We start from the raw sequence: 23935 nt of genomic DNA on the forward strand, positions 1-23935 counted from the left end.
CGTGTCTCCTCAAGGGCAAAACTTAGGGTCCAGAGAAGCCTCTGCATCCCCCCAAATGCACCCCAAACGGGGCGGTGGTGCAAACAGCTCAGCTCAGGCCGGCCTGCCTCCTCCACTGGGGAGATAGCACGAGGTGCACCTGCTGGGCGAGGCGCGGGGCCGGGCGGCACAGGGCACCAGGACTGCAGGAGGCCAGAGCTGGCGCCCCGCGCTCCCCCAGGCCACAGCGGCCGCCGCACAGACCACCAGCCGCCGCCTCCCGCTACCCACCCCCCACCACCAGCGCGGCCGGGCGGGGACGGGGTCGGCGCAGGCGCCGGGCGGGGCCCCGCCCACGCGCCGCCCGAGCGCGCCCCGCGGACGCACGTGGCCCTTCCGGCGGCCGCCGCAGCTGCGCGGGCCTCGGGCGCGCGGGCCGCCCAGCTGTCCATCACGCGGGCTGAGCTCCGCACGGCCGGAGCGGCGGCGGCGGCGGCGGCGGCGGCGGCGGCGGCGATGGGACCCCGGCGAGAGATCTGCGGCTAGCCGGCTGCACTTGCTCCACGGGTCAGGGGATCGGAGGGGGCAGGTAAAGCCTTGCGGGGCCCAGGGCAGGCTCTCTGTGCTCCGCTTGCCTCTCCCCACCTCTCCCGCTCCTCCCTTCCTCTCTCCTGCCTCGCTCCTCACGCGCACATCTTCCTGATCTGTTTTTCTGTGTCTGCCACACATACACAACCACACACACACACACACACCTTACTCGTTCACGTTTATTATATGTGCACGAATCTCTACAAAGATCATGCATATTAAAATCCGGGAACACATCCAAATTAGGGGTAGCCCACTCCATGCTTTGGTGATTTGTGGTTTGTGTTACGTAAGAGCTGGAGAGGTCTACAGGGAAAACTTAAAAGAGTTTCTTTCCCGGGAGACGAGAAAAGTTATGTGTTAGGTAAGAGTCAAATACGGATGGGAAGTTTGCAAATTGGTTTGATTTGTTTTCCAGGCTGAATCCACCCCACCCCCACATACTTGCTCTCCCCATTCCTTTGCCGTATTCAAAGATACGTGAGGGCTTGGATCTAATCTCAGGACCTACTTCTTTGTGTTGTTAGAAAGAGGCCTTGGGTGGGGGTCAGAGCTGATGACCTCAAAGAAAACACAGCTGCGGTTAAACAGCTGGTGTTGACTTAATTGGTTCCTGGCTCTGAAGCAGAAATGTTTTCAGCACGTTGGAGAGATCCCCGGGCTCCAGACCAGGCCAGCCTTTGGTAAAAGGCAAGTGGGGAGTCATTTCCTTCAGAGAAAAGGGGCAAAAAGACAGACAAAAAAGAAGAGACATTTAATTGAGAGAGAGGCACGGATGGGGGTGGGGGGGGCTGCTGTGAAGACCACTTGTTTTCTTTCACTTATCCAGATCCAGGACCCTAATAATATAATTTGCTCCCCTTAGCCCCCGCCAAATCTGCTCACATACCACCTACAAAATAAAATTTGGGGACAAAGAAGTGAGTCTATGGTTCATAGAGGCTGAAACTGGAAAATACAGAAAACAGTCTGTCAAGCCTCAACTAGACTTGCTCACCTCACGTCTTTGAGGTTCTCTTCCAGATGGAACTGTTCATCAGCAAGAATTTTTAGTGACTTCTTGAAAAATATTGCCCAGCTATTATTTTATTTCACATGACTAGAGTAATGTAGGGCGCCAGTATCTCTATAGCCAGCCCTGGCGTTTTAATTAAATCTTGCATGGGCACCTGCTTTTCTTAGGCAGATGGAAAGTAAAATGATCATGATAAGAAGAAATGGATGTAGGAGTAAAAAAATCAACCCAATGAGTAAATCATCTAAAGATGATTTACAGTAAGTCTAAAACGCATGTAAACAGATCGAAAATACCATGGCTATAAGATTAATTTACTTTACAGTATAATGGAACAGGCACCAGATAGATCAATTCTGGAGTATCTAGGGAGCAAATAAAGTTTTTATTTAGAATTTTTAAAATACAGGTGTATTAGTCTAGTTGTATTACTGACTATGCAGAATAAAATTATATCAAAATAAGAATAGTGTTTGCATAGTACGTTATAGTTTACGAAGCCTATTTATATTGTCTCGTTTACCCTACAAAGTCTCCTGAGAGCCCATTAAAAAGTTATGAAATATGTATACTTTTGTTAAGAAGAAATAACTCCCTGCTCTTCAGCAAGAAGTCCTTTGCCAATGTTTTTGTCAACCTTAAAGTGACTCTTTACAGGGCATAAGAATGGCTTATGAAATTCAGATCTTTATCTATATCACATCCTGCAGAGTTTTGGTTTGTTTGTTTGTTTGTTTGTTTTTTTCTTAAATAGGTTTGAAGGACGATGTGCCGTTAAAAAGAAAGGCCAAAGACTAAACAAGGAGAAGAGGAAGAGGAAGACTTCCAAGGTAAGACTCCATCCTTGTCACAAGCAAATTCATAAGCACCTTGTGGTTTGCACATAGATAAAGAGGAGGTTTTAAGAGAATATGAGTTCTTTTCCCCTTCTCATTTTGATTTTGGACTTTGTATACCTTACTTTAAAAAACACCTCGAAGGAGTAATAAGGTAATTGCATATCATTACTCCTTTTTCAAAAATTATAAAAGTAGGGGCACCTGGGCAGCTCAGTTGGTTAAGCGGCTGACTCTTGGTTTTAGCTCAGGTCATGATCTCAGGGTGGTGACATTGAGCCCGGCGTTTAGCAATATGCACAATGTGGAGTCTGCTTGAGAGTTTCTCTCCTTCTCTCCCTGCCCCTCTAACTCATGGGCGCTCACTCTCTCTCTCTCTTTCAATCTCTCTCTCGAAAACAAACAAATCTTAAAAACATTATGAAAGTGGCTGCATACTTATTGACTTAGATGGCATTAAAAAGCTCAAAATGCAGAGCCGCAATCTCTACCACAGCTCCAAGGAAATAAAATTCCTCTGCGATGATCTTCTGGTAGAAACACATTTTCAAGTTTTAAGGTCATGCTTATACAATTCTAGAATACCTGATTTAAAAATGAAAGAGCTCTTAGCCAGCTTTCCTGCCTTCCTGCATCCATGCGGAGACTGAGCCCTTTTAGCAAATTGACCTTTTGGTTTGGTGCTGGATAAATGGTCTGAAGCAGCTTTGCGCCTCTACCCTGCGGCCCTGGCTCTGTGGAAAAGTGGCTCTAATGGGGACTTCACTCTCATTATCTCCGAAGGATTTTGTGGGAGAGAAAAGCAGTATGAAAAGATGGAGTGATATTTCAAAGAGAATAAATAGAACAGAGCCTGGGCCTGGCTTCACAACCGACTCACCCAGGGAGCCACGGGAAAGCACTAATCTTTTTTGTGCCTCAATTTTCTGCCTCTCTTCCCTCAAGGAGACCATGAAGGCAAATAATATAGAGTCGATGATGTTCTTGGGGTTTCGAGAGGCATGAAGACTTATTTCTGTTTTCATGGCTAAGAACATTTTTTTTTTTAAGTAAGATAAAAAAGCAATTGCCTTTATTTGACTGAGAGTCAAGTTTCCAACAAATTGATACAATCACATACTGGTACAGGTAGTGATCTTAATAGTACCTGTATGGGTTTACTTGCTGAAAGAGGAATTGTTCATGGAGGGAGGGAGGAAAAACAAAATAAGATGAAATCAGAGAGAGAGACAAACACTAAGAGACTCTTAATCATAGGAAACAAACTGCAGGTTGCTGGGTTGGGGGGGAATGGGTGGTGGGCATTAAGGAGGGCTTGGTGGAATGAGCGCGGGGCGTCATATGCAACTGATGAACCCCTAAATCCTACCCTGAAACTAACAGTCCACCTGTGGTAACGAAACTGAATTTTAAGAAAAAAAAAATTTTTTTTTAAGATTTTATTTATTTATTTGACAGACAGAGATCACAAGTAGGCAGAGAAGCAGGCAGAGAGAGAGAGAGAGAGGAGGAAGCAGGCTCCCTGCAGAGCAGAGAGCCCGATGTGGGGATCATGACCTGAGCCGAAGGCAGAGGCTTTGAACCACGGAGCCTCCCAGGTGCCCTAAGAAAAAAAACACAAAAATTTTTAAAAGAGGAATTGTTCAAAGGATTCTCAGCATTTTCACTCCCTCCAGCTACGAATATCTGAGGTTTTGGATTTATTTGTTTTTTGTCTTTTGTTTTTTTGTTTGTTTGTTTTTAAGATTTTATTTATTTACTTGACAGAGAGAGATCACGAGTGGGCAGAGAGGCAGACGGAGGTTGGGGAGGGAAGCAGGCTCCCTGCTGAGCAAAGAGTCAGATGTGAGACTCCATCCCAAGACCCTGAGATCATGACCTGAGCTGAAGGCAGAGGCTTAACCCACTGAGCCACCCAGGCGCCCTGTTTTTTTTTGTTTGTTTTGCTTTGTTTTGTTTTGTTTGTTTTTTAAGATTTATTTATACTTGGGAGAGTATGTGCACAAGTTGGGGAAAGGAGCAGGGAGAGAATCTCAGGCAGATTCCCCGCTAAGTGCGGAGCCTGAAATGGGGCCGGTCTCATGACCCTAAGGTCATGATCTGAGCCAAAACCAAGAGTCGGATGTTCAACTGAATGAGCCATGCCAGTTCCCCAGCAAATATCTGGTTTTGGTGCCCATTTTGTCACCCTTCTTGCTTCAGCAGGGTTTCTCTTTCTAATCTAAGTGTCCACTGAGAGCAGATTGTGTGCTCCTCAGCTTTATTATCTCACACAATCTGGCCCATCATTAGTGCTGTAAAAACAAGGAAGGAAGGGAGGAATGAAAAAGGAAGGATGATCAGACCATCATCCACACCCACCCATGGACCCTTTTATTTCAAGGAGTTTCAAAGTGCTTGTCACCAGGACAGAAAGCGCCCACCCTTAAGAAGCTTCCAGTCCCTCACATACATAGTGGTTTGGACCATGAACAAATACAGCACGTACGAAGCATCAGATGGTCACCAGCCCTATACAAAGAAATGAGTTTGGACAAGAGAAAGAGAGGGATAGAGGGCTGGCATCAAACACTCTAATTGTTGGAGGCCACTCAGGAGAGTTGGGGAGGGGCGATGAGGCCTGATACCCTCCTCCTGTGGGTCTCCGGAACATGGCCGGTGTGCTGGATGCCAAGACTGGAGGAGCCAGTTGAATGTATAACTACAAAAGGAATTGAGATAGATACCACAGATTATAAAAAGAGGAAAACCATGCCCAGATCCTCAACTAATTAGCCTAGAATGTCCTTTGAGGAGAGTAAAAATAACTCCCTCTTCATAGATGACCAAACCAACAGCCAGACGCTCGTGTTGCTCGAGCTCCATCATGATGGCCACGCCGGCAGCAAGGAAAGTCAAGCAGGAACCAGGTGGGGTGTTGATAAAAGGAGTACTCACGTAAGCCCATTTAGGTACAGTGCTGGAAAATATTTTCATTCCGCCGCCCTACCCCTGTTCATGCACTTCCTGGGATGTTAAGCCTTCTCCAGGACCCATCCCTGAACAAGAGTCACAGACAGAACATTACTGCTTCTGCAGCTGCTACTCCGGCTACAGTTACTCCAATATGAAAGCCAGATTTCTCCGGAGACCTTGCTCACTGAGTAAATGTTGAGCCACGCTGAAAAGCCTCTGCACATACCTTCCCGTGCTTCTCGGCCCTCGCTGGTTTTATAATAATTGCCCAGCTTTTAAAAGGGATTTTATGAAATGACATCGAGTCTCGTCTTGATGGTAACTGGAGGTGTCAATCAACCAAGCAGATTCTAAACAAATGTAACATTTTCTATGTTGGGACAAAAAGTTACTGGCTTCACTAGGAGCAACTGTAACTCTGTTGTGTTTCTGTAGGTGCAAAATTCTCATTATAACCTGGTACATTTTTAAATTCCTTTCTACTGATCATTCTCCTCTAAGAATGAATCCAGTAAGTTATGCATCTGGAAAGATGTATGGAACCTCTGAGGTCCCCAGGGGCTACAGGCATAACTCATTGTAGTGCATTTCACTTTACTGTGCACCACAGATAATGTTTTTGTTTTTGTTTTTGTTTTTGTTTTTTACAAATTGAAGGTCTGTGGCGACCGTGAGTCAAACGAGTCTATCAAGCACCATTTTTCCAACAGCATTTGTTCACGTCGTGTCTCAGGGTCACATTTTGGTAATTCCTACAGTATTTCAGACTTTTTCATTATTGCTGTGTTTGTTTCAGCGATCTATGATCAGTGATCTCTGATGTTACTATTGGGATGGTTTAGCGCACCAGGAACTCTGCCCATATGAGACAGAGAACATAATCGATAAATGTTGCATGTGTTCTAACTGCTCCATCAACCAGCTGTTCCTCTGTTTCTCTCCCTCTCCTTGCCCCCCCCCCATTCCCTGAGACACAGCAATATTGGAATTAGGACAATCAATACCTCTACAGTGGCCAATAGGAGTTCAAGTGAAAGGAAGAATGAATTGATACGGCAAACTTCTATTTGATATGGCAAACAATTTCTTTTTTTTTTTTTTTTAAAGATTTTATTTATTTATCTGACAGAGAGAAATCACAAGTAGATGGAGAGGCAGGCAGAGAGAGAGAGAGGGAAGCAGGCTCCCTGCCGAGCAGAGAGCCCGATGCGGGACTCGATCCCAGGACCCTGAGATCATGACCTGAGCCGAAGGCAGAGGCTTAACCCACTGAGCCACCCAGGCGCCCAATATGGCAAACAATTTCTATTTTAAGAAACTGCCACTGCCTCCCCACCTTTAAGTAACCACCCCCTAATCAGTCAGCAGTCTCGACACTAAGGTAGAGACCCTCCACCAGCAAAAAGACTATGGCTTGTTGCAAGGTCAGATGACAGCATTTTCTAATAATGAAGTATTTTTTAATTAATATATAATACTCTTATACCCTTAGTAGACTATAGTATAGTGTAAAAATAATATTTATATGCACTGGGAAACCAAAACAAGTTATTTGACTTGTTTTATATGATATTTGCTATATTGTGGGAGTTTGGAACCAAACCTGCCATGTCTGAGATACACTTGTACTGTTTAGGAATGCACACAATCCTGAAGTAAGTTGTGAAACAAATACTACACAACCATTTAGTCCACTTAATATCAAGTAATTGACCTACCTAATCACTTATATGCTCTTGTAAACCAAAACTTTCATACACGATAGTGATAAGGAATTGGGGACCATCTGACAATCAATGAGAGATAGGAAATCAGTAAACCCAGTTTTTTATCCAACAAAAATAACTGATTCACTCTGTAAACTCATGGCCAGAGACTCTTGGAAAACTATCTCTGGAAGGAATTCAAGGCTATCTGGCCCCACTGTCTTATTTTGAGGATGATAAAACCATAGGCCTGGTTGGTGAATGAGCTTACCAGCAATGTCATGACCAATACATTGTAGGTCAGGAACTAGGATTACAACCTGCCCTGTGTGGTTAGCACAACGCAGGCTGTGTTCTTGTGTTTCGTATACGTGGAGAAGAAAGTAAGGCTCTTTGGGATTCCTTTTCTAGCACAGATCTAGCATCACTAAAAAATCTGTTCTGACTTAGGGTAACAGCCTTCCATCACTCAGGCTCAAAAACATTTGTTTAGAACCCTTACCATCTCTTTTATGATTTGACCTGTATTTTGTTTAATGAAGTTGGACTCCTGAGTCCCAACCTATAACACAGAAGCACTTGACCCCGTATGCTGGAATCCAGCCATGCATATCACATGGCCAGCTCCGCATTGAGCTCTACCCTGAGCAAGAGGGACTTCAACAGTGAAGACAGTGCCTGCCGTTGCTATGAGGAATTTCTTTGTGCCCCAGTCCTATTTTTACCCTTTCTCCATGCTCAAGTCTCTGATGTTTTATAGGACACCTGGAAATACGTGTCTGGATGACTTGGTCTGATTATGCAGAGTCGTGATTCAGGCCATACTCTTGCTTTCTGCGTTGTTGGCCATCTGCTCCCTGACTCAGGGGGTCACCTGTTAGCAGATGACTTTTTGATGCCTCAGTGTCTTCAGTGACAAAGCAGAATTAGTAAAGCATGAGTCCCTTCTCTTGATCAAAAGTTTTTTTCTTTTATCACTATTTACTTCCTTTTTTAAAAATATAAATTCAATTAGCCAACATAGTTTCAGATGTAGTGTTCAGTGATTCATCAGTAGCATATGATACCCAGTGCCCCTTGATATAAATTTTATTAAAATGTCTCTTTTAAGAAGCACCTTTAAAATTATTCTACTTGTGGGGGCACCTGGGTGGCTCAGTTGGTGAAGTGTCTGCCTTCCACTCAGGTCATGATCCCAGGGTCCTGGGATCAAGTCCAGCATCAAGCTCCCTGCTCAGCGGGGAGTCTGCTTCTCCCTCTCCTTCTACCCCTCCCCCTGCTTGTGCTCTTGTTCTCTCTTTCTCTCTCTCTAATGAATAAATTAAAAATCTTTAAAAAAAATTATTCTATGTAGACCCTTATTAATCCTCTTCATCATAAGGCATTAAAGGCACTGAAGTGATCATCCTAACACTTAAAATATGTAAACGAGGTTAACAAACGAATTTGATCCATCACAATTTGCTGTTCCAATCGGGCAAAAGTACATTCTAAAATCTTTATATTTTATGAAATAATATCCTTCTGAAATGTTTAAAAGTTAAAAAAAAAAAAAAAGTTGTTTTTGTCTGTCTCTCCTGCTCGCTTTTTCTTGGTCATCACTCCTGGCTGTCGTATCGGAAACAGGGCGGAAGGCCCTAAACGTAATACCGACCAACAGTAAAAAAGAGGAGAGTATTGGTCAGCATCAATGGGACCAATCTGCCTCGTTTTTCTAAGATCAGGGACATATATTTTTTTCTGCATTTGACAGCATTTTCTAACCAGAATGCCTTGTTGGCCGTGAGCACCTGTTACAAGATAATTTAATGGATTCACTTTGTGCCCTTGGGACAGGACAAGGCTAACTATCTGGGGCGTCAGCTTTTTTTTTTTTTTTTTTTTTTTTTTTAATATTTTATTTATTTGTCAGAGAGAGAGGGAGAGAGAGTGATCACAGGCAGACAGAAGCAGGCTCCCTGCCAAGCAAGAAGCCCGATGTGGGACTCGATCCCAGGACACCGGGATCATGACCTGAGCTGAAGGCAGCTGCTTAACCCACTGAGCCACCCAGGCATCCCTGTGGGGCTTCAGCTTTGATTTTACCTCCTGAATTCTATCCAGCCGGACTCAGGGTCCCACAGGGGTCCTTGCCGGCAGCTCGGGATCACTTCTCCCTCGTAGATAAACATCACTGCATGGTTTCTGGATAAGGATTTGGAAACTGTTCCTGTCTGGTGTTAACCTGGATGACATACAGGACAAGTCCTGAGAGAATTTGGTTCAACGGGAAAATGCTCTTCTACGTTGCTCCTTGTCTTGTCATCTGGAGGCCATGTCCACACAGGGAAAACCATCTGGAGGATAACTGCAAAATCTAAAAAAAAAAAAAAAAAAAAAAAAGTATTTCACATTCCCATCATATGTATCTGCTTATGTGAAGATAAGAAAGCCAAACACCAGAGAATTACTAAAAATTTCCTTACTCACCCAAATTGCTGTCCCTCAACAATTCCTTTTTTTTTTTTTTTAACATGGATTAATAACCAAATGCTTCTCTCTAAGGGTACTAATTAGGTGAGATCAAGTTGAAATTTCCATCTTAAGAAGACCGAGTCCCAAGCAACCCACCCAGAACATAGTTCCATTTAGCAATTCTCTGGCCTCTTGTGTATAGTAGACACTTCCTGCAGCATGATGACGGTCTATGTCTACCCTCTCCGTTAGGCTCTATCATCCCGCATGGACAGATGTGTCCACAAATAATGACTGAAATATTTAGGGTTAGAGTCGGTGAGGTGTAAACTATTGCCTGAGCCATTTGTGATTAATAAACCATGACGCGTGCGTTGCTCAGCAGCCTTCAAACACAGATTCCATACAACGTGACAATTAGCTAAAATGTGAGAGCAAGATCCACGAGATCTGAGAGCAAAATTGCAAACTGCTGAGGAGTAACACCCCGTATTTTCCACCAGGGAACGTGTGAAAGCATCCGAGAGGACAATCTGAGACACATTCCGTCTGTAGCAAGTGAGAGGACCTAATTCTTTAACATGTAAGTGTAAAGACGACTGGTTTTTAAAAGATGAAAGATTTCTTGTGAAAACAATGAAAATCTCGGCTTCTCTGTCACCGTTTTTCATGTGGCTTCATGCTTCCCTTTTTGCATAATTTAAGGGAGCTGTGCCATTATGTCTCCTTTCATTTATGGAGAACCAGTGTCTAGTCGTCAAGTATCTGGGGGTAATTTTGCATTGAGTGAAAAAGCAGAGCAGCTTATAAGAAAGGCCGGTCTTTAAAAATGTCTTTTCTCTTAAGAAAAGAGCACTTGTTCAACTAGACTAACATGACTCAGCCCAGTTCTCACCTTTAATATGCCTTTTAATCCGGAAGCCAGAGCGCGGGGCTGACTGATCCCTGGGGACGTTGTCATTGCAGCTGGGAAGGATGAGTTCTTGCAGCAACATCTGTGGGTCCAAGCAGGTGCAGGCAGCTACCGAGGGCGGTTACCAGCGCTACGGAGTCCGGTCCTATCTGCATCAGTTCTATGAGGACTGCACCACCTCGATCTGGGAGTATGAGGATGATTTCCAGATCCAGAGATCACCTAATAGGTGGAGCTCAGCATTCTGGAAGGTAAGGAAAGAACACATGTGTAAGGCAAGAGATAGAAATGTTATCGGCTGTGGTGAATCCTGTAGCTGTGAAGAGCTGAGAGTTCTGGTCTTCTCTGTGTGCCTCCGTCTTGATGATCCTAAGGGCAGTCTTCTTCCCTTAGGAGAGGAGAACATAAACCTTGAGCTGAAGAAAGCCCCCAAATGCAGGACAATGGTTGATTTGCAGGTTAAATGTAAATAGGTATAAATGCCATCATTAATTATTATTTTTGATACTGATATTGATGGGCCGCTGAATTCACCAGCTGGGAAGCCACCCATAGGCAAAATCATATAAGCCTCCCCCCAATAGGCTTGGTAAGCATCATTTGACATACTGCAACAATTATTAAAGAGAAATAATCAGGTATTGAGAGAGATTTGAGGCTGAGGCATAGTACAATGGTCAGCAATGGTCAGTGTGCTGTCTCTGCCTCTACCAGCCATGATCGGAGACTGTTAGCTTGAGCTTCTCCATAGCACTTCATCTGACAGCATACTCAGTCATTCAGCATACAGTTGTGAGCCCCTACTCTGTGCTGAGAAGCTGCAATGCACTAGACATTGAAGTGATGAGAAGGAAAAGCCCTTGCCCTCTTGGAACCTGTAACCGATCACGGGAAACAGAGCATAAATGAATAAACCACATACCAGGAGGTCAGGTGGTGACAAGCGCCGTGGAAAGAAATGCATCTGGACAAGACGGTAGGGAGTGATGGAGCCAGGTTGTGGCATAGGCTGTTCATAGACAGTCTTTCAGAGGAGACGCCATTGGAGCAAGTGCCAGGACGAGCTGAGGGACAGGACCGTAAGATGACCTGGCTGAACATCTTTTTGGGCTGGGAAGAAAGCTGTGAAACAGGAACCGATTTTGTGTGCTTGAAAAGTAGCAAGAGTTCAGTCTGGCTGGAGTGGAAGGGGGGTGGAGGGGTAGGACAGGTGGTGGATCCAGAAAAATAACAGGACAGAGACAATTTGTGTAGCCCCTTGTAGGTGATCATGGGGATGCTGGCTTTTTCCTGGAGAGGTATGGCGAGCCATTTTGAGCAGATGAGTGACATGAACCGACTCCTATTTTAACAGGATCCTACTGACTCAGCATGGAAAGTAGATTATAGGAGCACACGGGTCGAGGCAGCCAGATTATTTACGAGGCTCTGAAAGCGCCCAGGCAGGAGGTGATGTTGGCTTGGATTAGGGTGGTGTTGGTAGAGATGGTGAGAAGTAGTCTGATTTAGCATAAAGTTTGAAGATCACATTGTGAGAACGTGCCAGCAAGGTAGACATGAGAGAAAGCAGAGTCGGCACGCCTCCAAGGCCTGCAGTCTGAGCTATTTACTGAATGATGTTACGGTTTTCTGGGATGGGAAACCCTGGAAGAGCAGTGGCAAGTGGTGGGGAACCAAGAGTCTGAGTCTGGCTGTGCTATGCTGGAGATGTGAGTAGGGATCTCTAGCGGCGATTCGCATAATGCTTGTGAGCGTGGACTCCGCCGTCCTCAGATTACACAGCTTCAAACTTCAGCCCTTCCATTTCACAGCGCTGTACCTTTGGGCAAGTTAATGGACCGTAGTGAGCCCAGTGGGTGATGCTTATCATCCCTACCCAGTAAAGTTGTGAGAATTAAATGTTTCACATGCATTCAAGGATTCGGTGCACCAGTCCCTACTATCAGCGGTCCAATGAAACATTGGATCCTGAAGTGGAAAGAAAATTTGAAATCTACTTAATAAACAAAGTACTGGGCAACACAGTCGTTAACAGGGACGAGCCAAGACCCGCATTAATTCGATATCTTACAAGTGTCAGGTACTCGGCATTAAAATTGGTTGACCCAGCATCCTTGCCCTGTAGAACTGTCATCTCTGATGAATCCTCGCCGGCCTGGACCGACGAAATATGCAGCCAAGCTTGGCACATCTTGTATTTACCCAGTTAAGTGGGTGGTTGCTTCCCCATGTGTCAAAAAAACAAATATTTGCCTGACAGATCCGTCGTGCCAAGAGCCTGAAATGCCAGTATCGTACAGAATACTGAAAGCATTCACATGGTTCCAAGGCACAACCAGGATGAGATGTGAGAAGCTATAAATCCATCAAACGAGACTCAGGTATGGATTTCAAATAAAGAACCCATCGTTAATGACCAACCCCGGGGTTCAAACTTCAGAATTCTGTCTTCTATCTGACCCAAGCAAGCTTCAAAAGTACTTGTTCTCCATTATGCCGAACCTACTTCAGAGACTAAAACTGGGCAAAAGTCCATGGGCTCATAGAGATTGTATTCCAGCAAAATCCAAATCCTAGACTCAGATCCTCATCACAAAACGCAAGACTAACATTCCGAAGCTTAGAGTCAACCTGAATTGTGTAAGAACTCACTTAGAGACGCGTCCTCTACTGGGGGAGGACACTAACCATTCTTCCGTTTTCTTCTAGGAAGGACAAGGGAATCCATTCCAGTGGGTTTTATGAAATGTTTCCTATCAGTACAGAGAAAGGCAATGATTGTGCCCATGTTTCTAGCATCTGCAGGTGGTTCAAGTTATGGGCTTCCCCTTGCTCCCTTCCCAAAAAAGCGGTGCTAAGGGATTGTTGGTCTCTCGCTGAGGGCTAGGACATTGCCCCTGAGCCGGCTTCAGAGCTGTGGGCAGCTTGGAGCGGCTTAATGAGGATGGAGATTGGACTCTGATGAGCTTGAGGTAGAATCTCTGCCTGCCACGTGCATCTAGAGAGCCTGTAGCTCACGGTGCTAGTCGTTCTTTCCTGTACAAGTGATTGTGTCCACTGTGTGCACGGTCACGTGGGAGGCTCTGGTTGTGAACAAGACGCGGTTGCTCACCTGTGAATTAGATACAGCCTTGACCTGACAGAGCTGGCAAAGACAACAGGCATGTCCACAGAGAGCTACAATCCAGCATGATAACCGCTACCCTCAAAGGAGTCCCAGTACTTACTGGGAGCGCGGGGATTGGGGGCAGGGAGAGTCTGAGGCAGCCTGGGGAAGCAGTGGCTCCACGGAGAGATCCCCTGGGAAGAGGAGACATTGGAGGAGAGGGGGCAAGAGACGAGTGGGGGCAGGTACACAAGAGCGGGATCACAGAAGACTTTGAAAGGCTTTGAAATCGGTACTTTTCCGGAACCTTCTAGCTTGAGTCCAGCAAGCGGGCAAGAAAATAAATGTAGGCTTTCTCAGGGGGATTGTCTCATAGGTGTAAACACACACACACACAGGATTCCACACACTCTCTGGACCTCACAGGTTCTACACCGCGGCTGCCTCAGCCACAGCTCCTTTATCCTAGTGCCTGCAACGCCTGGCACACGCAGAGTCCCTGTGACGTGATCCCACGGAGCCCCTGCCTCCCGCGGCACTGCCCACGACTCAGGCTGGCTGGGGTGGGACTTTTCTTCTTAGTCTTGCACTCGACCTTGACAAGAGCTGCCGCCGCCCATTTGTGCAACAAATCACCTCCGAACGGCAGCTGTGAACTAACGGTGCGACCCCCTGACCGCACCCAGGCTTTCCTCACCTCAGAGTCCCTCTCCTTCCTACCTTCTCCTCACCCATACTAGCAACCCCTCAAACGGTGTCCCCAGCCATGTGCAGGCACGAGATAAGACCGTCTCCTCCAAGCCTCTCTTAACGGGGAGCGACTCGGACTCCCCTCTTTCCTCCCAAGACCCTCCTCCCCTCTCTCCTGATGGCTCCAGTTCCCCCGCTGAGCTAAGTCAGAGTTTCAGTATCTGTCTTAGATTTTCTCCAAAGTGTAGCTAAAGATTGCTGAGTTGGTTTTATACTAGGAATGAGAAGAGCTCCATGACCGGGTGGGTGGCAGGAGCAGGAAGTGGGAAGAGAGGACAGAAGGAGGAAAGGGGCCATCTTGAGTATTTGGGGTTGGAGGAGCCTTTGGGACATTTCTGTGCAGATCTTACCACTGGCTGTCAGAAGTCCGGGGCGAGAGCCCAGGAAGGAAATCGAGGCTGGAGATGGGAGCTTGGAAGTCCCTGGCACGTAGACGGGAGTTGGAACTACAGCTGCGCATGCAACCCTGGAGAGATCTTGAACAAGAGATGGGAGTGAAGGGGGAACCCTGGGAAACACCAGTCATTTGAGAACATCTGGCCAAACCGGTTGAGAGTGCCTCGTTAGAGATGCAGACGTAGAAACAGGAAAGAGTCATGTCGGGGACAAGAGTTTTTAAGAAGGCAAAAGCACTTAACGTCACTGGCCGCAGAGCATTCGAATGAGGTCACACTGGGTTGGACCATTAGGAGGGTCTTCATGGCCTCGGAGAAACCAGTTTCAGTGACACTGTAGGACTCGGCCTGACTACCAAGGACTGGATGAGTTCAAGCCGTAGCTAAAGAGAGACACAGGGCTCCGGAATAGCTTTGGAAGATGGGGACAGTGGCTGTCTGCCCATGCTGGAGGGACCGAGCCTCCATCAGGTGGGAGGCCAAGGCCGGGTGCCAGAGATCATGCCTGGGGGACGCGTGGGCTGGATCCCGGCTGGACATCAACGGTTGCTCCACAAAGCTCAGGGTCCCTACAGGCAGGTCAGGCCAGGTGAGTTCCATCTGCTGTCATTGCTGGCAAGGGACAGCCCTCAGAGCCCAGGTCCTGCTCAGGAGAGGTCAGAGTGGTCTTCAGGGCCGATGACGAAGACGCGTCCCGCTTGCGTCCTGCTGCTGCTTCCGCGGCGTGTTACCTCGTCCGCGGCGTGGTACCTCGTCCGCGGCGTGGTACCTCGCAGCCAGACGGCTCCCTTCACCTCCAGCTCCCTCAGCTCCGCACGTCCTTCCCCGACGCTGGCTCTCACTCCCAGCGGTCATTACCACACCTGCCGGGACAGCTGCCCGGCACCTGCCGGCAGCCCTGCCGGCAGCCCTTTTTTTTTTTTTTTTTTTTTTTTTTTTTGGAGCAAAGGCAGGTATGTTCTGACCTCGTCGGCTCACGCAGAGATGAGGACCGGGATGCTGGTCTGGGTCACAGCCGGAGCCGGCCGGCAGCCTGCATCAGCAGGGTTTCTGGAATCCGGGTTTTCTCCTCCCTGTCCGAGCCCCGTTTCTGCGGCAGGTGCTGGATTCTCACACATCGTCCCCACAACCAGGATGCCATCAGAAGTCACCGTCCTCGCTGCGGCCTGTTAGGTTTGTCCCAGCGGAGACGCCCTTCTCTCTCGGCATTGGGCCGGCCCGACCACCAGCCGTCCCAGGGGCTGTGCCAGGCCCCAGGGGACCCTCTCCCCGTGGGGTCCCAGCTCTCTGCCTGGACCCACACTGGGCTGTCTGCACTCTCAGACCCTCAAGGAACCCTGTGTTGCATTTTTTCAAACTCTATTTAAGAGAGCCCCCTTTCTCTTAGGCCAAGGACCACTTCAACTTAGAGAGACCGTTTTTACGGCTCTGTATAGCATCACTCCCCAAATCTTCATTCCTTTCCATTCTCCAAGATGGCACCAGGGCTAGGCTGATGCATCGCAGCATCCCGTCTTGCCTCTGTCCCGCGCTCCGTGGAGACGCATCCTTCAGATCCCGCGCGTGCCCCTCCCGTCCTGCCCTCCCATGCCCTCCCAGACAGGTTGTCGCCGTGTTCTGGGTCCTCTCTGGGCACGGGGCTCGGAGCGCCTCCTTAGACTTGCGTGGAGGGCTCCTTCCGGACCCTGGGAGTCGGTGTCCGCCGCCGCCCTCCCCTCCAGAGACGGCAGGCCCCCCCCTCGGATGCCCCCGTTCAACAAAGGCAAAGGGAGAAGGCTCGGGGAGCCCGGCCCCTCTCCAGTTCTTGAAGTGAGCAGGAGTTCTGCCATCTGCAAGGCACCGTTTGCCTTTTAGCTTCCGAGGGAGGTTCCAAGAGTGGATTTTCATCTCTACATCGCGGCTCCGCGGAGGAGCAGGCTGCTCCCGGATTCGGTCACCTGCCTCCCCCGGCAGCGGTCCGGCGGTCAAGTTCAATGATTAGAATGTTCACGGAGTGTAAGGCAGGAACGAGAGATACGGAGAGCAGGGCAGGACTAGCAGACACGGGGCGCTGGCCTCTGTCACCCTTCAGAACCTCAGAAACCACGATGGCTACCTTTACAGTCTTCAGCTTCTGAAGACGAGTGCCAGTCCTTGAGGAAGAAGGGGATTCGGTGACATGGGAAGCATGTCAGCGTGGATATTAATGTTCACTTAGCTCGCACATTCAGAATTTTCCAGCGTGACTCATTTTTTTTTTAAGTTACAAATAATGGTTAGGCTGTGGGGATGGATTTGCCACTATTTTCAGAAAAATAGAGAAAGCCATCCAAACATGATTTTTTTTTACAACCCAACTTTTCTGATGGTACTTGAGTCTCATGTAGGAAAGGTTCTGTTCTTTTCAGAAGACTTTTTATTGACTGTTTTTTTCAGTTTCTATATAATATTACATAATGGAAATTTGTCCCTTCATGGTGACTAAAACTCTGTGGTAATTAAAAAAAATAATAATAGCACATATGTAATTGGTGAAGTGCCACGGGAGAATAAAAAGAGAGTGTGAGCCTTGGTGACCACACCCACCTGGGTTGGAGCCTGGTCGCTCCAGCCGCTGGCAACAGGACCCTGGACGATGCTTGTCCCAACCCACTGGCCTCCGTCTCCTCCAGGTGAATGTAGATAAAAACACCTCCTTGGGGCGCCTGAGTGGTTCAGTGGGTTGAGCCTCTGTCTTTGGCTCAGGTCATGATCTCAGGGTCCTGGGATCGAGTCCCACATCGGGCTCTCTGCTCAGCAGGGAGCCTGCTTCCTCCTCTCTCTCTGCCTGTCTCTCTGCCTACTTGTGATCTCTCTATCAAATAAATAAATAAAATCTTTAAAAAAATACCTCCTTTTCATAAGAAGCTGTACAGCATCAAGGGAAAAAAACATAGCGAACCCTATGCCTAGGTCGTGAGCGAGAGCTCAGTAATACCAGCTCTCTGATGGACTCAGGAACATGTTTTCCTCCTAATATCCCAATCTTCTTTATTAGTGCATTACCCTAAAACTTCATAAATAAATTAAATAAATACGCTTTAAATTCAAAGCTCAAGATAGGTGCTGCGCATTTGGTTTTTTCCCAACATTGTTACGTTCACTAAAAGCAATTAGGGACAGGAGGAAATGTATTTAGATGCATTTAGAAAATAAATAACTGTATTAGCTGACCTTCAAGCGCTCAGATCGTTCTAGTGCTGTTGCCGCTGTAGCATCATTTCACAGGAGGCGCGTTTCCAGATAGATGTAGTGACAGTGACGTGTGACAGTGGGTGGCTTTGCCAGGCGCCGGGCTCCGTTGTCGAGCTTGGCCTCGCTTGGTTCTCTCCATGACTCTGGTTATCGCTTAGCCTTTTACAAAGGGGGAAATGAATGAAGAAAGTGTTTAAGTAACTTTCCTTCTGTGACTGAAGTACTTGTTGGCAGTGCTGGAAGCCGTGCCCGAATCTGTCTGTTCCAAACCACCACAGGGTGGACAGCCCCCTCCTGCTTCGGCGTGTTACCCTGTATCCGAACTGAGCTAATGCAGTTTCTCTGCCACTTGCTCACCAACGTCTGTCCTTGGGCCAGTGACCCACCCTCCTTGAGGGGACATTTCCTGACCTGAAACTAGCGATTATGGTGCCCTCCCAGCACCTTGGGGGAAGAGGTGGGTACTTACGCGGATTGCCCGTGTCCTCCACCCATGTCACCGGGAACATACATGCAGGTTGGACAAGTTGAGCTGATCCCTCGTTGCAGGGAGAGAGGTGACACCACAGGGTGTCCTGGGGAATTTCAGTAACAGTGTGAGGAAGGATGTGTTACGGGACGTGGGCTTTGGGTGGGTGAAGGGTCTGTGGGAGCTGGAGTTGGCTTTTGATTGTCAGGGCCCATTCTATGATCGGACAATAAGTAAGTGATAAATCTGACCCACAGGGAGGGACAGACCAGGGTAAGACCAAAGCTGCGCTGGGTGAAGCAGGAACCACTGTTCGTATTACCGGGGTTGGGTGGGGGGGGGCTGTGGATGGTTGGTGCTTGGTACAGTGACCCTGTCTGTCATCTGTGCTTAGACAGAATGATGAAATGGACTTGTTTCGTGTCCCTCCGTGATGGGCACAGAGCAAGCCCATCCGATGCAGACGTTCTGTGTCACAGATTATATGCATAGGGGGACGCTGCGGCCTCCCTGTGAGCTCCAGGCCGGCTTCTCAGAGCTCCAGGGCCTAGTGGAGAGGGCAGGGCTCTTCCCGGGTGCAAGACTGCTTCACCGTTGCTCAGAGACTCAAGGGGACAACTCAGTCCGAAGGTGATGGGGCCGCTGCATAGCTTTTTGCTTTGAGAAAGCTCAGAGGGAACCATTAGGCAGTGCTGGCTTGTCTGGTTGGCATTAACACTAGAAAGTGCCTTCTTTCACCTTCTGTTATCGTTAGGAAACGGTATAGGGTTCTCTTCTTGCAAAGTTGGGGTGCAGGGGAATATTAACTGCTCCCAGAAGCCAGGTCCTGCTCTGGGGAGCTCAGGAGAGCCCAGGCGAGGAGCTCACCCTGTCCCGCCTCCCCGTGTCTTTCCCCCCAGGTCGGACTCATCTCCGGCACCGTCTTCGTGGTTCTCGGACTGACTGTCCTGGCAGTGGGATTCCTGGTGCCCCCCAAAATCGAAGCATTTGGCGAAGCTGACTTCGTGGTGGTGGACACGCAGGCCATGCAATTTAACGGGGCCCTGGACGCGTGCAAGCTGGCCGGGGCCATTCTCTTCTGCCTTGGGGGCACGTCCATGGCAGGGTGCCTGCTGACGTCCGTGTTCGTGAAAAGCTACTCCAAAGAGGAAAAGCTTCTTCAGCAGAAGTTTAAAGAGCGCATCGCGGACATCAAGGTCCACAGCCAGCCCGTTACAAAAGCCCCGGGCCCCGGGGAAACAAAGATTCCCGTCACTCTGTCTAGGGTGCAGAATGTCCAGCCTGTTTCGGCAACCTGAGACACCGCCCACCCCAGTCCCCCCTCTCTGATCACATGCAGTGTTAACAAGGAGCAGGGCCAGGTTTGGAGATGATGGGATTTGGGCTTTGGCTGGCCCCAGCCCAGGGCTCGGCTGCGGGCAGTGCGGTGCGGGAGCTCACCTCGGCTTGGCTCGGGGTCTTGGGAGGAGGTGACGTCCCTGGAGACCTGTGCGTAGGCACCACGCTGCTTCAGGGGGCCTCGTGTGCCCATGGGGCACCCTCGGGAGCTCCCCTCTCTAATATCGTGACTGTCTGTCCTTCCCCCCGCGTTACTGGAGAGTGCCCAGCGGTTTAGACCAGATGACCAGTGGCTAACGTGGCGTGTTTTATTTTCTAATGTCAGTTTCCTGATTTTTTCTTGTGTGGTGCTGCGTCTGTTCCTGTCTCACTACGTGTAAGATATTGTCATGTGTGTTCATAGACAAGTCGAGTTCCTTGATATTGACCCAAACATTTGTCTTCTAACTCTTCACATGAGGTTGCTGAGAATGGGTACAAATTTATTGGAGTTGTCCGCCAATCTTTTTTTTTTTTTTTTTTGGTTTGGTTTGGTTTGGTTCTCTCCAGTGTTTTCACTTGAAAAGCTAACATTGCCAACTTTAGAAAACTTGGGGAAGAAATGAACTTTAGGAGTTTCTGTGCAGCCTCCGAGAGCTGGGGAAAGGAGAAGCTACTACCCCCTAGCTGTGTGACCTCGGGGGTTTGTTTAACCTGCGCCGGCCTCAGTGTCCCCTCGATGCGACAGAGATCCTGGACTATGGTGTCTGAGATTCCTCCTTTGCCGCGTGTCATCGGGTCTCCGGGGGCCATGCCTGCGATGTCCCTGGGGCTCTCACCTCGGTGGGACTGTTTGAGATCTGGACTCCCAGAAAAATCTCCGAATCAGCAGGTACTCACGTTTCAATATCTAGCCCCAGCAGTTTATACAGTGCTGTCGTGTTTTTATAAAGACTAAAGTAAGCCATCCTCAAATAAGAAGCCTGTGAGTAGATACTAACCTTAAAAAGGGTTTTCTTCCTCAAATAAGATGTTTGATTCTCCAACAAGATGCTCATCTCACCCCTACGCACTTTTACGTCATCCATGGACTTAAACCGGACTGAGGAGAACGTGACCTTGGTCTTCTCTCAGAAATCGTGCCCCCTTCGAGTCCTGTGTCTCCTCTCTTTCCTCCCTCCCTGGATAATAAAATATGTGCCCAGACAGAACGTAAGTTGCCGTGTCATTCCTTCGCTGCGACTGTTTTCTCTCCAAGGAACGAGTCTCCATCCTGAGGCCGGGCAAGTGAGCTCTCAGGTTTCCCTGGCGAAATGGAAGAACAGAGTAAGCAATTAGCCCTTCCAGTGTGCACCGTTATGCGTGGCCCAGCGGGGACCACGGGGCCCATCGGCACCCTCAACAGAACAGGGATCAGGGGCCAGGTAGGGGAGAAATCATTCCGGCTTCCTCAGGTTCTCACCTTGCCATGGATGTAGCATTTTTTTTAATGTTTTTATTTTATTTTATTTTATTTTATTTTATTTTATTTTATTTTATTTTATTTTATACATAGCATTTTAATTGTACCCTTTGAAGCCTTGTGTAAGCCCCAAGCATCTGTTGAAGCCAACATCCCTGGAAGCTTCCCGTGCTTGCCTCGGCGTTGTGTACCAAGGAGTCTTGGAGGATGGAACTTGACTTTGAAAAGCTCCCAGAATGAAAATTAAGGGTGTTGGGGCCTGGGAACCTTTAGGTACAGGCATGATTGCAACCATAAAAAAAAAGCAGCTCTGTTCCCCCAAAGACCTAAAGGGAACCAAACCAGAGAGAAGCTGAGTCTGAAAAAGCCATTCAGCATGTCCCGTCTGTCCTGTCCTGCCCAGGCTGTGTGAGAGCAGGAGCTGGTGGAAAGAGGACACGCGCTTTGATCTTTGGAGAGGGTGGACCACGTGTACTCACAGGGCAGAGCCCGTGAAGACTTCATAAAGCCGGAGTGGGCTGACAGCAGTGGTAGGGCCGCAGAACGGGCCCTAGAGCCTTGGGCTCATTCTGCCTGTTTCGGGGGTGGGGGAGATGAGGGGGGAGGGGAGCCAGTCCCTCCTCTCTGCTATTGAAATTCCCACGGGTGCCCCGGGCAGTCTGTGCTCACAATGCCACTGGAGAAACACAATGTGTTCAGGCCTGGAGATCACACGGGGACAGCGTGGAGTGGGTCCCACCCCTAGAGGACACGGGCCCAGCCACATCATTACGGGTCCTGCAAGTGCTTGGAGCAGCAGTGAAGGACCCCTGCTGCCTCCCGGGACAAGCCCCTGCGTCTTCGGCTTAGGAAGCCTACCCTGAGATCTTTCCAAAATCTGCCTTTCTAAACCTTCCACACATTGGACCAAATCCTATCATTCAGAGTCCCCTGCAAGCTAACCCTGCTTACACTCCCCTCCCCTCTCCCGGTCCTCCCTGCTGGGAAGATTTCCATGTGACCATTTCCTGTCCCCTCCTGCACTGTCTTCTGCAGGGAGACACATCTGTGTGCTCTTACTGTCCCTACTTCTGCTGTGCCACCTATGATATGGGGTCCCTACCCGTTTTCAAGTGTGTATCAGATTTAGAACCCCCGTCTTACTGTGTGCACAGCATCTCAAGCCCAAAAACTGAAGGCACGGCCTCCTGGGGTCTGAGCTGGCTCCTTCCCAGACTTACTCTGATGCTCACTCCAGAGCCCTGCATGCCGCCCACACATCACTGCTTTTCTCCTTCATCGAGCCTTCTCTCACGGCTGTAACCATCTGCCCCTGCACTGGTGATTGGACCTGTCATTCAAGGCCCAATCAGGAAACAACAACAATAATCACGGGACCTAATATGTACTGAGGGGAAATCAGCCTCTTCCTGGACACAGCCAGCATTGTGTATGAACACTTCTCTGTCTCTGTTATAATTGGTTTACACACCTGTTTCTTCCATTAGCAGCTGGACTGTTAGCTGTTTGGGTGCAGCGACCACATCTTAATGAGGGCAAACCCTCAAAAATGCAGTATGGAAAAGCTGTGTGCTGCTATGACATGGGCACTTAAAACAGCTATTGCAGATTTACTTAGAGCCAGGCATGAGAGAAGCACAGAGATAATTGGTAGAGGCACTAAAATTTCTGACCTAACGAGAGAGAGAGAGTGTGTGTGTGTGTGTCTGCGTGTGTGTGTGTGTATACAGGGGATCTTGTGGACAGAACTAAGACCAGAGTATGGATACGGGTGCCTCAAAGCAAAGCTCTCCTCAACCCAATGCTTTGGACTGGGGGAGCCCAGTCTAGTGGCTGGTTCGCCATTACAACCTCTAAAACCAGAATCTTCCCTCCAGGGAGCCCTGCTCACAACACAGAATTCGCAGACATTCTGCTCATTCCTGGGAGAATCAGACGGAAGACCCGGAACGGCCCAGGCAAGAGCAGAGTCATTGTCTCCAACGCTCCTAAACCAACCACGTGTTTCTTCATCCTTGAACAGGGAAGTATGGCCAGAATGATCAGACACGTGAGGGTCAGCACCTTGAAAGCAGAAATGCAGAGAGAATAACAGATTCCACGGGAAGCATGAGTGTTTCAGGAATCACAGGAGAACTCTAAAAAAATCTAATTAGTCTTCAGGAAGAAATGGCACCCATAAGACAAAAATAGGATGCCATGAAAGAGGAACATCATCAAATGGTTTTAAAATAACAAATCGCTACATGAATAATTTGAAAACCCTTCCAGAAAAGTAAAATCCTGTCTCGTAAAAATTTTAAAAGGAGATTAAAAAATAAAAGACCCAGAGAGTCCATCAAAGATAAAAAGGTAACAGGAGAAAAGAAGAGAAAAATTATCAATAAAATAACAGAAGAAAACTTCTCCTGGCTACAGAATACAGAGATCGTCAGATTGGATGTGTTTGCTGGATATTCAACACCATGAATGGTTAAATCAAAGAGACACATTTTTGTGAAATTTCAGGACAAAAAAGAAAAAAATTGTCCAAGAAGCATCCAGAGAGAACAGACATCTGTAAAATAATAAAAAAATCACAGTGGGAAGAGGAAAGGGCTGTGATTTCAGGCAATAGATGGGAACATTATTTTTGGCCTACAGAAACATACACTGACTCTTATCAAGGAGAAAAAAGGCAAGCGGTAGAACCCCCCTGAAAACATTTAGAGATGGGGCTCCTCCCCTCCAAAACCATGTTTGTTTCCCAGAGTCCACAGTCTCGTGGTTGTCTC

The 23935-nt window shown here is 48.1% G+C and overlaps 1 protein-coding gene across 2 annotated transcripts; it reads left to right on the plus strand.

Annotated features, from left to right (window-relative positions):
• Nucleotides 1-383: 383 nt before the first annotated feature.
• Nucleotides 384-20910, plus strand: NRSN1 (neurensin 1). Of its 2 annotated transcripts, XM_013060826.2 has the most exons (6): nt 384-568; nt 2340-2415; nt 5243-5330; nt 10040-10119; nt 10503-10700; nt 19282-20910. In XM_013060826.2, the coding sequence occupies exons 5-6, from the start codon at nt 10512-10514 to the stop codon at nt 19678-19680; spliced, it is 588 nt and encodes a 195-aa protein (XP_012916280.1). In that variant the 5' UTR covers nt 384-568; nt 2340-2415; nt 5243-5330; nt 10040-10119; nt 10503-10511; the 3' UTR covers nt 19681-20910. The 2 variants fall into 2 exon arrangements, with proteins under 2 accessions (XP_012916280.1, XP_004761313.1); XM_004761256.3 differs by lacking the exon at nt 5243-5330.
• Nucleotides 20911-23935: the final 3025 nt, after the last annotated feature.

The sequence above is a fragment of the Mustela putorius genome, unplaced genomic scaffold, assembly GCF_011764305.1.
Source record: "Mustela putorius furo isolate JIRA1106 unplaced genomic scaffold, ASM1176430v1.1 tig00000831_pilon_pilon_pilon, whole genome shotgun sequence".
Classification (NCBI taxonomy): domain Eukaryota; kingdom Metazoa; phylum Chordata; class Mammalia; order Carnivora; family Mustelidae; genus Mustela; species Mustela putorius.